General features: G+C 40.9%; 1 protein-coding gene across 1 annotated transcript in view; it reads right to left on the minus strand.

The window, feature by feature from the left end:
* The window catches only part of ADAMTS19 (ADAM metallopeptidase with thrombospondin type 1 motif 19), a 203295-nt gene that overhangs the window by 22191 nt on the left and 165752 nt on the right, over positions 1-15352 (minus strand). Inside the window, 2 exon segments of the mRNA XM_070417180.1 lie at positions 4062-4197; positions 14765-14918. Of these exon segments, the coding sequence (XP_070273281.1) occupies positions 4062-4197; positions 14765-14918 (290 nt within the window).

The raw sequence follows: 15352 nt of genomic DNA on the forward strand, positions 1-15352 counted from the left end.
TAATACTTTCAATAATAAAGATTAAAAATAAATACAAGTAAAGCAACAGTCACTGAAACAAATTAAAAGACAGCTATCATTACTAATGAATTGGGGTCTCCTCTAAGAACTCCTAATTTAAACACTGCTCCAAATTTATTTCAGGAATGAACCAAGGCCTCTGCCAGAAAAGTGTTTCACGAAATTTGGTACTTGCGCAATTCCTGTCAATAAAACTCTCTCTGCATTTCCCCTTATTGGGACAACCTCACAGTGGGATCTGAGTCCCCCACTCAAGCACAGAGCAGGGCAGTCAGAAGCCCGGACTTAATTCTGGGTTCTGTACAAGCTGTGCATATTCTTAAAACAATAGTTAATATCTGTTAAGTATTTCTCATTTGTAAAAGTGTTTATTAAGGCTGACATACAATGGGTACTCAGTATGTAGTATATACTATCTATACTACATTATATTTCTAAAAGGCATACTTATTCATAAACTTCTCTAGCTTCGTTGCCCACTTGTTTAGAAAATAAGCCATATGCTCAGCTCGTTCCCCAAACACTCTCTGTTGTCACTTCACGGCACTTGTTTCTGTATCATTTTCTGCTAAGATCCTCGATAACAGCTCCAAGTCCCTTCCTTCGAGCAGGGCTTCTCCCATTCAACCCGCAGGGATTGTGTTCCCCTTTGCCCTGTGTCACCTGGCTTGTGGCACTCACAAGACAAGTACACGTTATTCTCTGGGGAAGGGAGGGGCTCACAGGCTACCTAGAGAATGTGACCTTCTTTTGCTGCTGAGTACATAATCTCTTCAAAGGCAGGGACCAGGGCTTTATTCTTCTTTGCATCTGTAACACTTTTCATACAAGAGCTTTGCATTAAACATTTCTCAAAATGGAATTTTCAGTATGTTTCTCTCCATTTTACAGAAACAGCGTCAGTTATTCCAAATTTACTTAAGCCCATATGTTCTTAACTATGAGACTAAGAGATGTTACATCCTCTTACAGCCTAGTTTTCTTATCTGGACAATGGTTTACTTCTAAATGATTCTATGCCTTTGTTTCTGGGGGGGGGGGGGGGGGGGGGGGGCAACCAAAAAACAAAGCAAAATAAAACAAAAAAACACTTCATGATAACATCTGAACGCCAGTATCTCCTCTAGCAAGGTTCTTGTGTGCTGGCCTATTAAGAATGATGTGGACCTACCATCTTGCTTTGGAGGTTCCTAATGGGTTTTTCCCTAAAGGGTGTACTTATCATCCAATTTCATTCAGGTTCTGTTTCATCTTTCTGCACAAGGATACACATTAAAATCCATGTCCCTCTCTCCCCAACTATGGAATCCCCAACTGAAAAAAAGAACAATTTGCAATGTTATGGAATCTCATTTTTTTAAAAATATATTTTATTGATTTTTTACAGAGAGGAAGGGAGAGAGATAGAGAGTTAGAAACATCGATGAGAGAGAAACATCGATCAGCTGCCTCCTGCACATCTCCTACTGGGGATGTGCCCGCAACCCAGGTACATGCCCTTGACGGGAATCGAACCTGGGACCTTTCAGTCTGCAGGCCGACGCTCTATCCATTGAGCCAAACCGGTTTCGGCGGAATCTCATTTTTTGAAATAAAATTATTTTAGGGATTCTTAGTATAATGATAAAAAGTTATTTTTTTCCATTCCGTGTGAAAACTGCTCAAAAAGGAGAACACGTATTTTAGAACCCATCTAATTTGGAACTGTCCCATTTCCTTATCTTTAAGATTCTTTCCTACACAGCTATTTACTAGGACATCAATATATTTTATATTTGGCACATACGGTTCCATCAGACATTTTGGTGACATTTTCAATAAATGTGAATAGAAGTTAGAATGTTTCTTACTGGGTGGGGCAAAAGAAGAGGCAGGAGGAATAAAGTTTGTGCAATGCCAGTAAGTTTTGGAAAGTTTCTTGTGATGATCCCTAATAATCACCCAGGTTCATTCTTACTTTCCAGTATTTTGGTTAACCCCATCAATATAGCTTCTCAGTAGTACAAAATATACTGCCTTTTTTTTTCCAAGAGAAGAAAAAATACTGATTTCTTACAAAAAGACTTCCCGTCTCTAGCTCAAAAATCCCTCACTCAGAAACAGACTGACCTTTTAAAACTATTCATTTTACCCAGTCATTATCGAGTCCTTTTCTCCTAAGATAGCCAAGGTCGGCGAATGAACAACAACGCATGGCGTGCATTGTACACTCTGATCCTTCAGTGACCAAGTGAGAAAGTGACAAATACACTCTCGTCCTTTAAGCAGCTCATTCAAGATTCCCAATATAGCAGAAAATGCCATTACTCATTCATCCTTATGGGAAAGTTAGGTAGTATATAAAACAAATGGTGTTTTGAAATATTTTAATAAATTACTCAATGCAAGATAAATAGCATTTTAATATCTATTAAAAAGAAATAGAGATAAAGATAATTCTCTCTATATAAAAGCCTAAGCAACTATTATGATAGGTCGACCGGTGGCTATGACAATGCACTGACCACCAGGGGGCAGACGCTCAATGCAGGAGCTGCCCCCTGGTGGTCAGTGTGTTCCCACAGCCAACCTCCCGAAGCCAGCCAACCTCCCACGGTCCCTCCCCCCGGCCAGCAGGCCCTGATCAGCCCCGATCACCAGTCAGGCCAAGGGATCCCACCCATGCACGAATTCGTGCACTGGGCCTCTGGTAATAACAAGAAAGTATCCAGGTTTTTTAGCTAACAGGAAAAAGGTCCAAAATTCTGTTTCTACATCTGTCTAGTACTGAACGCAAAGGACCCAAAGATATGACTGCTGGATACAATAATTCTTTAGGTTGTCTTTCCGGTTGATTACTACTCAGCCTTATAAAAAAGCTTAATTAGTTCAATTACTTATGTAGTTAGGCTAAAAAGCTTATAGCCAGGCAGACATGTAACATTATTGAAAGTATTGTAAGGTACTTTTACCTTTTGCACATTCTCTTACAGATCATTCTTTTGTCCTATTCTTCAGAACCATATTACTTTCCTGAGGGAGGTGTATGATTGTTAGAGGACAAATGCAAAGGGAAGGAAAAGTTGATAATCAGCTTTTGATACCTTAAATATATAAAATCTACCAAAAAAAAAAAAAAAAAGCAAGTCTGGAAATGTCAGCTTTGTAGAGGAAGGAAGGATTTTTGAAATTATTTTAAGCTCTCATTAACATAGCACAAACCAGATCTGCAGGGCTTAACAGCAGTTTTCCAATAAGTAGAGCTTGAGGGAACTCAGAATGCAGAGCATCAGAGTGGGGAAAGGCGGGGGAGGGGGTAAAGATTCAGAAGAACTGAGCACGAGCCTACATGACCACACCCCTGCAGAGATTAGAGAAGCCTAAATAGAGTTCACAGGCACCTCTGTCCCTCCTCCCCCTTTCACCGCCCATACTTACTCACTGTGGTGGAGGGTCAGGAAGATTTTATTAGTTACAGATCCCAGCAAACCTACAAATTCTTTGCGTATCTGAGTTGTAGGATGTGTACTTTCACTGACTCCACTGCAGAAATTACAGTGAGAGGAGACCAATTCTGTTTGACTTCCTAAGAACTCGAATCTACACCCTAACTCACTGAGTCTCAACAAACCTCTGAGTGTCAGGCTAGAAATGTTCCTGTCCCCATATTCTAGAGGAATTAGCCCAGCCTCACACTCTTTTTGTCATTCCATCCCTACAAGTTTTTAGGACATTTTAACACTGTGGCTTAGTCCCACAACGCCCAGCATCGTTTTACATGAAAGCACATGGATTTTCAGGAGCCCTGTGAGAGAGGCCATTCCAAACAGCCTTGTTGCGAGCCTGCTCCAAAGTTATACTAAGGTTCCACTCATCCATCTCTGTTAGTTATTAAGGCATGGCTTCTTTCTATACCACTCCAATATTCATTCCATCAAGTTGATTCTGTCTTTTTTAGACCTTGCTTTATTTAAAAGCTTACATTTTGGTTTAGATCCCTTGCATTGGTTTTAAAGAAAATGTGACTTTGGTAAGACTCGGAGTGTGTGGGACAGCGTTACCTAGTTTGGCATGGCTGCTCATTGCACTTGCGAATCTGTGGCTCTGGCTTGGTTAAGTATTTGCATTTCTTGCTGTCCACAATGCTGATATTTTTGTTCATGATTTTTGTGCAAGACACTGTTGTCTTTCTTTCTCCTGAAAGAAACATATAAAGAATGTTATTATAGGCTTTTATCTAATGGATTTAGGAGGTGTTCACAGGCTTGTTGTAATTTTCAGAGATATTTTAAACAAATTTTAGGCTAGATCAATGAAGATGATATTATTTACATAAAAAATGTATCTTTAGGTTTAAGAAAGATGAATAGTAATTTTCTCCTTATTAGAAATTAAATGGCAAGTTTTGTATTATAAAGGGATTGTGGCACCATAGGTTGATAAAATATTAATTAAAGACTTGTTATAAAGGGCTATGCCATCTTTGGCATTAAGTGGTGGAAAGATATGTTTGCATATACCTATGTACCTTCATGAAAGCACATAAACTCCCATAAACATGCATGCATGTTTGGTTGTACATCATCAGTGCTCTGTGTTAAGTTATGGAAAGCAAGCTGAGAGTATGACTCAGACCTTTATTCTTATGGCCTCTGATAAAGGCCCCAAGAATTCTAGAAATCCTCATTCCCTAATGACTGCCATGTTCTCTAAGAATAGCCATGGGACCCTTATCATTGTTCACCAGATTTCAGAAAACTGGCTTTTCTACTCTCTCTGGTATGATAAAGCCTGATAACAGGAAGTAAAAGTGACCATTTGTATGCTGTATTAATATTTCAGAGAGCCCCATAAGCACACATACCTGACAACACTTTTATTTCACCTTACTCTTCAAAAGCCTAATATATATGTGCTAATTCTTTCTCTACAAAAGTCAAATATCTATGTAAGATTGAATAATCTAATTTAACTTATTGTTTGACATTATAAACAAACTAGAGGCCCAGTGCACAAAATTTGTGCACAGGTAGGGTTCCTAGGCCTGGCCAGCAATCGGGGCCGATTGGGGTCTTCCGGCTGCTGGCCGGGGCCTTCTTTCCAGCTGCCAGCTGGGGCTTCCCTTCCCAGGCTGCCGGCTGCCGGCCAGGGCCTTCCTTTGTTCTGTACCGCCCCCTAGTGGTCAGCACATGTCATAGCAAGCAATTGAACTCACAGTCTTCCAGCCGAACTCCCGAGGGGACACTTTGCATCATATATATATATATATATGAAATCAGCCAACAACTTTAAAGCCAGATGGATCCTTAAGGATTAAGAAAAAAAGTCACGAGTTTTCTGAGTCACCATTCAAAGGCCCAATAGCTAGGGTCCTCTGATGGTCTTGCAATGATAATTAGGAAGCTCGAAGCTTTTGTGCAGGTCATGCCAAATAGGACAACCTGGGCTGGTGGCTGAGAAGTCACTCTGTCATTCATTAACAGAGGGAAGACTGGCATTAAGGGGAAAACAAAGAAGGAATATAGAGAGAGAGAAAGAGAGAGATACTTAAATAATTTTTGAGTATCTTTTCCTTTGACTTAAATGGGGAATGGGAGAGACAATGGAGTGGCCAAGTGGAAGGAAAAGGAACAAATTCAGGATCTCCCTGGATTTCCCTCTCAATACTGAGTATAGTCCCATGATAACGTCTAGTATAAAAGCCTGACTATATCTGTAGACATACGTATATTAACTAATAATGTATCTTTACTTATTGCATATCATGTAAACAAAACCATTTAGATCTTCATTTGCATCTTCTAGCATAGGTAGTATAATATTAGACTTAATCATAGTCATGTGCAATGCCCATCAACTTCACATAACTTTCAAACAAACTACTAAAGATGCAGAAATGATTTATTTTACTCTTTTTTTTTTTTGTCAGAAAAAACTGGCCTACTGGTAGGAGATACCTAAATGTATCAGATTTTGGGACACATTTTTGGTCAAGTTCCTCCTACTTTCTAATGATTCAGGAGCTCCTTTATGACCTGGCATGTACATTAAAAAGATATGCCAACTCTCCCTCACTTTAGCCTGTGTATTATTTCTGCATTGCAATGGTGCCGACCTAAAAGTAGGATTAAAAATGTCACATTTATGAAATATGAATGTTAGTTTTACAATCTAATTTAAAGCCTTCACAGTCATAAGACACTCTTCTACAGAATAGATGGAGTTACCTAAACTAATTTAAATCATGGCTTTTTGCCAACTACAACACAAGAAGATGACAAACAGACATTATCCAGAAGGCTTTTGCTAAACATATATGTAGTATTGGAATAAATAACTCAGGGTTAATTATACTGCATTTTCTTCCCCTCCTCAGTAAATATCTAACCTTAGTTATGTCAGCCCAGAGCTAACATATTGAGCTATTGAAAAAAATCTTTTAAGTATAAGTATTGATATATCAAGAGGAATAAAACTATCAGCACCACTTCAGGGAGCGCCTAAGTGGTGTTCTAAGAACGCTTGAAAGCCTGTGAATATGAATTGGGACATTTCCACAATGCAGCAAGGAAGCTCGCATTGTAAGTTTTTTGGCAGATAAAAGAACCTAGTCCTAATTTTTAAAAAAATGTTATTGAACAAAAACAATAGAATCAGGGGGAAAAAATCTATTGCTGAGCTACAGACACTTCATGCCTATGAAAATACAACTAAGATCATAAAGCCATATGGAAATGTTATTGTTTGATTTTTTTTCTTTTATATATTTTTATGTCCCAGCCAACACAGGAAATTTCCATTCTAGCATGTAATAGCAGTATTTATAATGCATCCAGCTCTGCAGGACCCAGGGATGAACAGAAAGTGAAGGAACTGGCCTTCTGCCTAAACCATGAGTAGCTGCAGGCTGTTGACAGTGTATTACTTGCTTTATGGCAATTCACTTCACTTCCAGGTCATTCCCATTAAATCTATATTGGGGAAATCTGTTTTGATGTTTTGTATACAATTATGAATAAAATAAAATAAGCATTATGCCTTTGTCTCATTGACAAATTTAGGCAAAATTCGAAAATGTAAGGTCCTTTCTACTTACTGACTCTTTCTAGAGAGATACTACATTGTGTTCCTTCTTTCCCAGGCTCGGAGATAAGCTGATTCTTTTTTCTATGCTCTGTATTTAACCCCCGAAACAATTATTTTTTTAATAAAACTATATTCTATCCAGGTAGATCACATTTCTAAAACTTGCATCATAAATGCAGAAACGTGTCCTGGGAGTGGGTTCAGTGTTTTGATACGCATAACTGAAACTCTCTAAATGTCACCGACATTCCAAACTTTTAAGTAGAACTATAGAACTCTATAAGACTGTCTATATATATTCATTTGTATTCATACATTTCTTTTAATTAATTAATTAATTTGTTTGTTTGTTATTGAACTACCAATGGGCAGTAAACAAGTGAATTTACAGTAAATATACTTTAAGTGAGGATGAAGCACTTTTCTTCTCTGAGCACATCTTAAAGATACATAAAATGCTGGTTATTTTCGAAGCATAAATTTTTTTTCCACATCATGGCATTTACTTCTAAGATTTTTTTTTTTTACATTTCTATAATTTTTTTCTCAGGGTTTGGGCTTAATATTAAAAATGACTTTTTTTATATTTTAGTGAAAAGTTGTTATTTTGTATTGTAGGCTACACCCAATATATACTCCAAACTGATTTTGTCATTTCCATACACAAATATTTAAATGGGATCTCATAACTTGCAAGTTAAATGCAACTTGAGTGCTAGCATAACACTAAAGGACCTTCATGAATTAGTTTCTTCCTACTTTTCCGATCAAATCATTTCTGACAGCTTGATCCTCATATTTTACACCCTAGTAATAAATACTCTCACTAAACCCCACTGCCTTTGCACCTATGCATATCCCTAGAAGGGTTTCTTCATCTCCACCGACCACTCTGCATAGTGATGTTGCTATAATCTACTAGATGGACGGAGAGGTCTCTGAAAGCAGAAAGCACTCGTCTTTTGACCACCCAGCAAGAGTGAGTGCACAGTCAGTATTGGTAAAGGAATCAATGAGTGAAAGAGAAGCATATAACTCAAGCCCAAAGTGCTTTCTTTACGAATAGATTCATCTTAACACTATGTTTCCTAAAATGGTGAAAAACCATCTGCAAACAAAATGACAAGTTATGGGGAACAGTTATCTGTAGTAAATCAGTTAATGGGTTATCACTTAGGTATTAAAATTCAAGTTTATAAAGAGTTTATGTTAACATAAAAAGTCCTTATTAATTTAAGTAAAGGAAGTAGAATACAAAATTGTATTGATTTTATTGAAATAAAGTAATGCCAAGAGAAAATATATTTTGGCATTTTTGTTTGTTTGTTTGTTTTTTGCTAATAGCATTTATTTTGGTACATTCAAAGTGCCTCTAAAATGGAATAACACCCTTGAAAATGTGCAGGCATTTGTATCTCAAGATGATTCCTCAACTTGGACGCAAAGGCTTGGATGCCTCCTTAGAATCTGGTCATGGTCAAGGAACTGTGTCTAAGATACTCAGCACAAGGCTAAAGCATGAGTCGTAAACTACTAGGATTTGGACCCATGTGGAGAATGTGGAATGTTGGCTTATGTTTTCCCCCTTTACATTGTATCTATTTAGACTTCCTAAAAGCATGCTCAACTCTTCATTTATTTCAAAAATAGGATATTAAATTTGGGGCTCTTCCTTCCGGGTTTTCTTTAATTAATTTATCCGCCAGATCACAATAAATTCTGGCCTAAGACAGTAGCAGCATGCCCTGTGCGAAATGCAGATTCCACATACAACCTCAGGTATTATGGAATGGTACATCTCTAATGCCTTGGGAGATCCAGATCACTTAAAACAGATCTTTTATGCAAACCAAAATAAATTTAAAACATTCCCTCCAAGATTATTTAGATGTTTTAGAACTAAAGCAAAGTAAACACTTACTTCACAAGTACATTTTAAGCTGTTTAAAAATAAAGGGGCTGATTTCAACACAAAATGATTATAACACAAAATGATATATCCATTTAAATATTTCTAGAATTATCATTAGAATTGAAAAGATGATGATGAAAGAGATTAACCGAAGGACTTGTATGCATGCATATAAGCATAACCAATGGACACAAGACATGGGGGGGGGGGGGGGGGGGGGGCTCTGTGGGGGGATGAGGGCATGTGCCGGGGCGTAGGGGAGGCCAGGGGAAGGTCAATGGGGAAAAAGGGAGACATATGTACTACTATTTGTAATACTTTAAACAATAAAATAAAATTTAAGAAAAAGATGATTATGAAACATGTATGTATTTTAAACTGTTGGAAACATTTACTTGATATCACCAGTATCCTTTAGATATTTTTAAAATAATATTTGTTTTATATCTTAGGCTTTTCATATCTTATAACTAATATTAATAAATTAATGGAAATGCATAATAAAAACTTTATTTTGGTTTATTTTAAAACGTAGTTGAAGATACTGATGCAAAAGATCATTAGCATTAAAATGTAGCTACATGAAACAAGGTATTTTTTTTTTTAATTTCCTCACTTATTTCTGGCAATCTAAAGCCTTACAGTAGAATTAAAAAAATAACTTATGTGAAACAATGACATTTTATACTGCCTTGTGATACTTTATTTGCTCTTGCATAGTATTCTCCCGTGAAGTAGAATAGTGCTATTTTTCCTCTTTTCTGTTGAAGATAAATTTTGCATGAATCTGTTTCCAATGTTCTGTGCTTTGAACTTACTCTCATTTAATTCATGAATATGCTGAAAGATTACAAAGCTTTTTCTGGCTATAAAATTGACAATGCGAAGTCAGAAATGATGAGATTCCTGAAATCCTGTCCATCCACTTAATTTATGAACTGCAAAGAAAAATAATATCCAAAAGCCCAGAAATATTTTGGCATTGAAATGAATATGTGCCCTATTAACATTGTCAGAGATAATTGAAAACTGTTGACTGAACACAAAGGAACAGATTTGAAAGAGAAGGTCTACTCAAGCACAAATTGTAGCGTCTGTGTATAATTAGTACTATTTTACGAAACAAATCATTTGAAATAAAAATAAGAACATATTTAAATTAATTTTAATTTTAATTAAATTCATTGGGGTGACGCTGATTAATAAGATTATATAGGCTTCAAGTGTACAGTTCTGCAATATGTCATCTATATATTGCATTGTGTGTTCACCGTCTCCCCCCAGTCAGTCTCCTTTCATCACCATATATTTGACCCCCTTACCCTCATCAACTGCCCCCACTCCCTTTTCCTCTGGTAATCACCATACTGTTGTCCATGTCTATGAGTTTTTGTTTGTTTCTTCATTTGTTGCTTTCTGTTTTATATCCCACATGAGTGAAATCATATGGTTCTTGTCCTTTTCTATCTGACTTTAACAGAATAAAATAAAATATCTCTATATAATCTCTAAGGGACATGCCCTATTTTGTGGAAACAACATTTAGCTTCCAAGCTGCTCTTGAAGAAAGTATACGATGAGGAGGAAAGGAGACTTGAACTCAGGAATCCTGATTCTAATCCGGCTCCTCCCTCAATGGGCCTGTGACCTTGGGAAGTCACTTAATCTCTCTCCGCTTCAATTTTCTCATGTTCATAATTTAGAAGTTATGCTTAAGAATATCAAAAAGCCCTTCTGACTCTGAAGCAAAAGGAATTTATAGTGAACCTCTTTTTCTTAAGGTTTGGTAATTGGCAAAACATAGTCTAGGTTGCAATTAATGTTATTTTGGGGGAAAAATTGAACCCTAATAATTTGCTTGTTCAAACTGAAGACTGACAAATTCTGAATGTTTACTTCTGATGCAGCTTTTATTAGACCACAATTATAAAAGAAAGAAAAACTGAGGGTAATAAAATTCACTGGGCAAACATGTTCCTGTCTAGAGTTTCAAATGTAAACAGACTTTAAGGACCACCTGTCAGTGAACTAACAGAAACCATTCACCTTTCCACGGGGCCTCTCCCCACAGCCTGCCCTCAGATGGCAGCTGGTCATTCTGACCTGAGTTTTACTGCAGAGAAAATTCTAACCGTGTAGATTTTCATTTCAAGTATGCTTGTTTCTATTTTTTATTTTTTATGTGGGTGGAGGATGTGAGGCAGAAGCCCTGAAGTGAAACAGGTCCTGGCATCAGTGAGGAGTGAGCAGAGGAGCAGGCCTATGTGTGAACATGGGGGCATCTGCAGGAGAGGTCAGGAGGGCAGAGGGCCCCAAGTCTCAGAGCAGATGCCCACAAAATACCAACTTCTGCGCATGGGCCACGAAGTTTCAATCGCACTGTCCGTGCACGCCCGCACATGGTATTTTGTGGAAGAGCCACACTCATGGGGCCAAAGAGCCGCATGTGGCTCGCGAGCCGCAGTTTGCCAACCACTGCCCTAGGAGATGCATGGCCAATGCAAACTGTATCAGGTAAGCAGGACTGAAAACATTTTTTAAATTGTGAGAACAATTTCAAATCCCCTTATTGTAATTATGCTGTATTTGGAGCGAAGTGTGCTCTGTAATATCTCCTCCTTCCCTACCCCAAACGTTGCCTTTGCTCTGGCGGCTCCAGAGGGCCAGGTGCCCCAGGAGCCAGATGAGCACCAGAGCTCAGAATGTGGGCACAAAAGCTGCTCCTCCCAGCCTCTGCACCTTCAATGTTCCAGCATGTTTTTTCTCTCCCTTGAGGACACTTTCTTGTTTTCCCCAGAGCCCCTGCCAAGGGCCATTCTCTCTCCAGTACCTCTGATTGAGAGGCAGCATGGGTGTCCTGCTCCTCGCTGCCACTGCCAGCCCACACCCCTTCCTTCCTCCTAAACCTCCAGCCTTGGATCAACTCTGCCGCCAGTCTCCTTGGTGTAGTAAAACTTCTACCTCTGGGCCACTCCCTCTAAGATTTCAGCCACTGCATTATCGTTACATTTTCCAACACTGATCCTAGTACCATTTCTGTAATTAAGAATTACAGAATTATTTGAATTACTTGAATTATTCTTATAATACCTAGGCTTCTTCATTCATGGCCCTCTCCTCTTCCCAGAGATCTTGCCTTTCACGTTAAGTCAATAGCTCCCCTGGTCTGGTTATTATCAATAGCTAGACCCCCTCCATGACCTTAGCTCTATTTTCTGCCATTATCTCCTGCATTTCCAGGCCTCTCCCTTGAGTCTTTAGTATCTTTTCTTCATCTGCACTCTACATTCTTACCTGTGTATGCAGACAACTTAGAAGCAAACTCAATACTGCTCTTTCCTAGCACCTTCACATGCATTTCAGGTCTTGTGGGCAGATATATTTTGGAATTTAGAACTTTTAATACTTTATACAAATAATAAAGTAAAGTATATAAAGTATCCTATCTAATAAAAGAGAAACATGGTAATTAGCCATACCTCCGCTACCTTTCCCATTGGCTAATCAGGGAGATAACAAATTAACTGCCAACCAAGATGGCGGCCGGCAGCCAGGCAGCTGACATGAACAGGGAGGCTTGCTTGCTTCAGTGACGGAGGAAGCCAAGCTTCCCCGCCTGCCTTGCCGGCCTCTGAGCTGCTCTCTAAGAAACATTGTATCAAATATAGAAGCTAAACCAAACCCCAGAAACCTGCTTTAGTCAGCCAGGCTTCAGTCAGCAGGACCGCAACATTGTTTCAAATACAGAAGGTAAACAAAGGCCAGAAACCTGCTTTCAGCAGCCAAGGAGCCGAGCATCAGAGCTAAAGCTGGCCCAGAATTAAAAAAAAAAAAAGAAAAAAAGGAGCGGTTGAGAGCTTCAGTCACCCACCAGCCTGAAAATGGCTCTCAGAACCCTCAGCCAGCCTGGCCAGGCACCCCAGTGGGGACCCCCACCCTGATCCAGGACACCCTTCAGGGCAAACCAGCCGGCCCCCACCCATGCACCAGGCCTCTATCCTATATAGTAAAAGGGTAATATGCCTCCCGGCACCGGGATCAGCGTGACAGGGGGCAGCGCCCAAACCCCCTGATCGCCCTGCGGCTCTGTGTGTGACAGGGGGCGGGGCCACAACCTCCCTATCCGCCCTGCTCTGTTCCTGACAGGGGAAGGCGCCCCAACCCCCTGATCAGCCCTGCTCTGTGCCTGATAGGGGGGAGCTCCCCAATCCCCTGATCGCCCTGCGGCTCTGTGTGTGACAGGGTGCAGCGCCCTAACCCCCTGATCGGCCCTGCTCTGTGTGTGATAGGGTGAAGCACTCCAACCCCCTGATCGGCCCTGCTCTGTGGGTGATAGAGGGTGGCACCGCACCCCCCCACCCCCCGCCACGAGCCCTGCTCTGTGTGTGACGGGGTAGAGCCATAACCTCCCCATCGGCCCTGCCCTGAGTGTGACAGTGGCGGCGCCCCAATCCCCTGATCGGCCCTGCTCTGTGGGTGATAGAGGGCAATGCCCCAACTCCCCTATCGGCCCTACTCTGTGAGTGACACGGGGGAGCTCCTCAACCCCCTGATGGGCCCTGCTCTGTGCGTGACAGGGGGTGGCGCCGCAACTTCCCTATTGACCCTGCCTTGAGTGCGACAGGGGATGGTGCCCCAACCCCCCAATCGGCCGTACCCTGAGCGTGACTATGGGTGGCATTGCAACCTCCCGATCCGCCCTGCTGTGTGCATGACAGGGGGCAGTGCCCCAACTCCCCAATCGGCCCTGCTCTGAGCCCGACCAGGGGCTGCACCTAGGGATTGGGCCTGCGCTCTGGAACCTGGGAGCAGGCCTAAGCCAGCAGGTCATTATCTCCCGAGGGGTCCCAGACTGCAAGAGGGCACAGGACGGGCTGAGGGACCCCCTCTCCCCCACAAGTGCACAAATTTTTGTGCACTGGGCCTCTAGTCTATATATATAAAACCCTAATATGCAAATAGACCAAAAGGCGGAACAACTGAACAACGGGTCGCTATGACGTGCACTGATCACCAGGGGGCGCACGCCGAACATGGTGGGCATTGGCAGCAGACAGCAGAGCATGGAACATGGAGGGCATTGGCCATGGAGGGATGGTGAAGCAAGTGAGCAGGGGTGCCAGACCAAGGCGGGGCACCGGTTGCTGTCATTGGGGAGAGACTCTGGTGGTTACTGAAAATTCTTTGCTCCCATGTGCTGCAATCCCACCCAGTGCTCACACCTGCTACCGGTGCCAGCCCCCCCTTGCACCCACTGCCAGTGCCCGGTGCCGGTCCCTACAACTCGGCACCATCAGCAGGTGCAAGCAGGGCTGGTGCCATCGGCGCATGGGAGCAGTGGCAGCGGGAGCGGGGCTGCCAGCAGACAGGGGACCTGGAGCTGTGGCAGGAGGGGCCGGGTGGTGACATGAAGGATGGGCCGAAACCCGCCCCTGTGCCCACCAGAGCCTCGCGGTGCATGAATTCGTGCACTGGGCCCTTAGTATATATTAAGTAAGCCCCTGTAAGCAAATAAATTAATATTTACGTAAAGCAAAGCAATAAGATATGTAATACCTCTCAATGAACTTTTTTTCAATTCACATCAAATTTTGCCACAAAATATTCCATGTTTAGCCACTAAATGCGTCACAAAAAACTTTCATTTTCCAATTCTTTATGGAGTTTGGAATTTTAGAGAAGAGGTTGCAGATCTGTCTTGACTATCAACAGTTAATCAGAAAATAACTACTATCCTGGAAATATAAATATTAGAAAATCCTTTACCTCCTCCACACGTGGCATCACAATCTTCCCAGCCTGTGTGTGTCCACATGAAAAGTGGTCCAGGTGCTTTAGAGCTCTGATTTTCTGGAGGAGGGTCTGATGGAATCGTGTATTCATAGTGAAGACCATAATTCTGGTCTTGAAACAGCAGCACCTATAATATAACATATAAAGGTGATGAAGGTAGATGGTCAAAGTAGAACACATTCAATGTGAAGCTTAAAACGAAGAACGCTGATATCCTAAAATGCTTATTGCATGGTATGCATGCTTCTTTAATAAACAGTAGAATTGTGGCATTATTGCTTAACTGTTGTAATTGTCATACTTCCGGAAAAGCTGAAGCTCCACACTTACCTCTGTGGAGCTAAAGACATTATGAAGTAAAGCCCACTTGAATGAGGTCAGATATACCAGATCGTTTTCTTTCAAGTCAGTGGACTAGACAGTTTCCCAAAGAATGATACATGATTGAGATGACTTAAGTAGTGGGGGACAGGAATATGTGTCCTCTCTAACAGCAAGATGTAATTCACAATTGAATGTCCATTCATATAAAACAGAAAGATGAACAGAAAGTCCCTGCAC

The sequence above is a fragment of the Myotis yumanensis genome, unplaced genomic scaffold, assembly GCF_028538775.1.
Source record: "Myotis yumanensis isolate MYYU_CA2020_CCGP unplaced genomic scaffold, mMyoYum1.0.hap1 SCAF_5, whole genome shotgun sequence".
In the NCBI taxonomy this organism is placed as follows: domain Eukaryota; kingdom Metazoa; phylum Chordata; class Mammalia; order Chiroptera; family Vespertilionidae; genus Myotis; species Myotis yumanensis.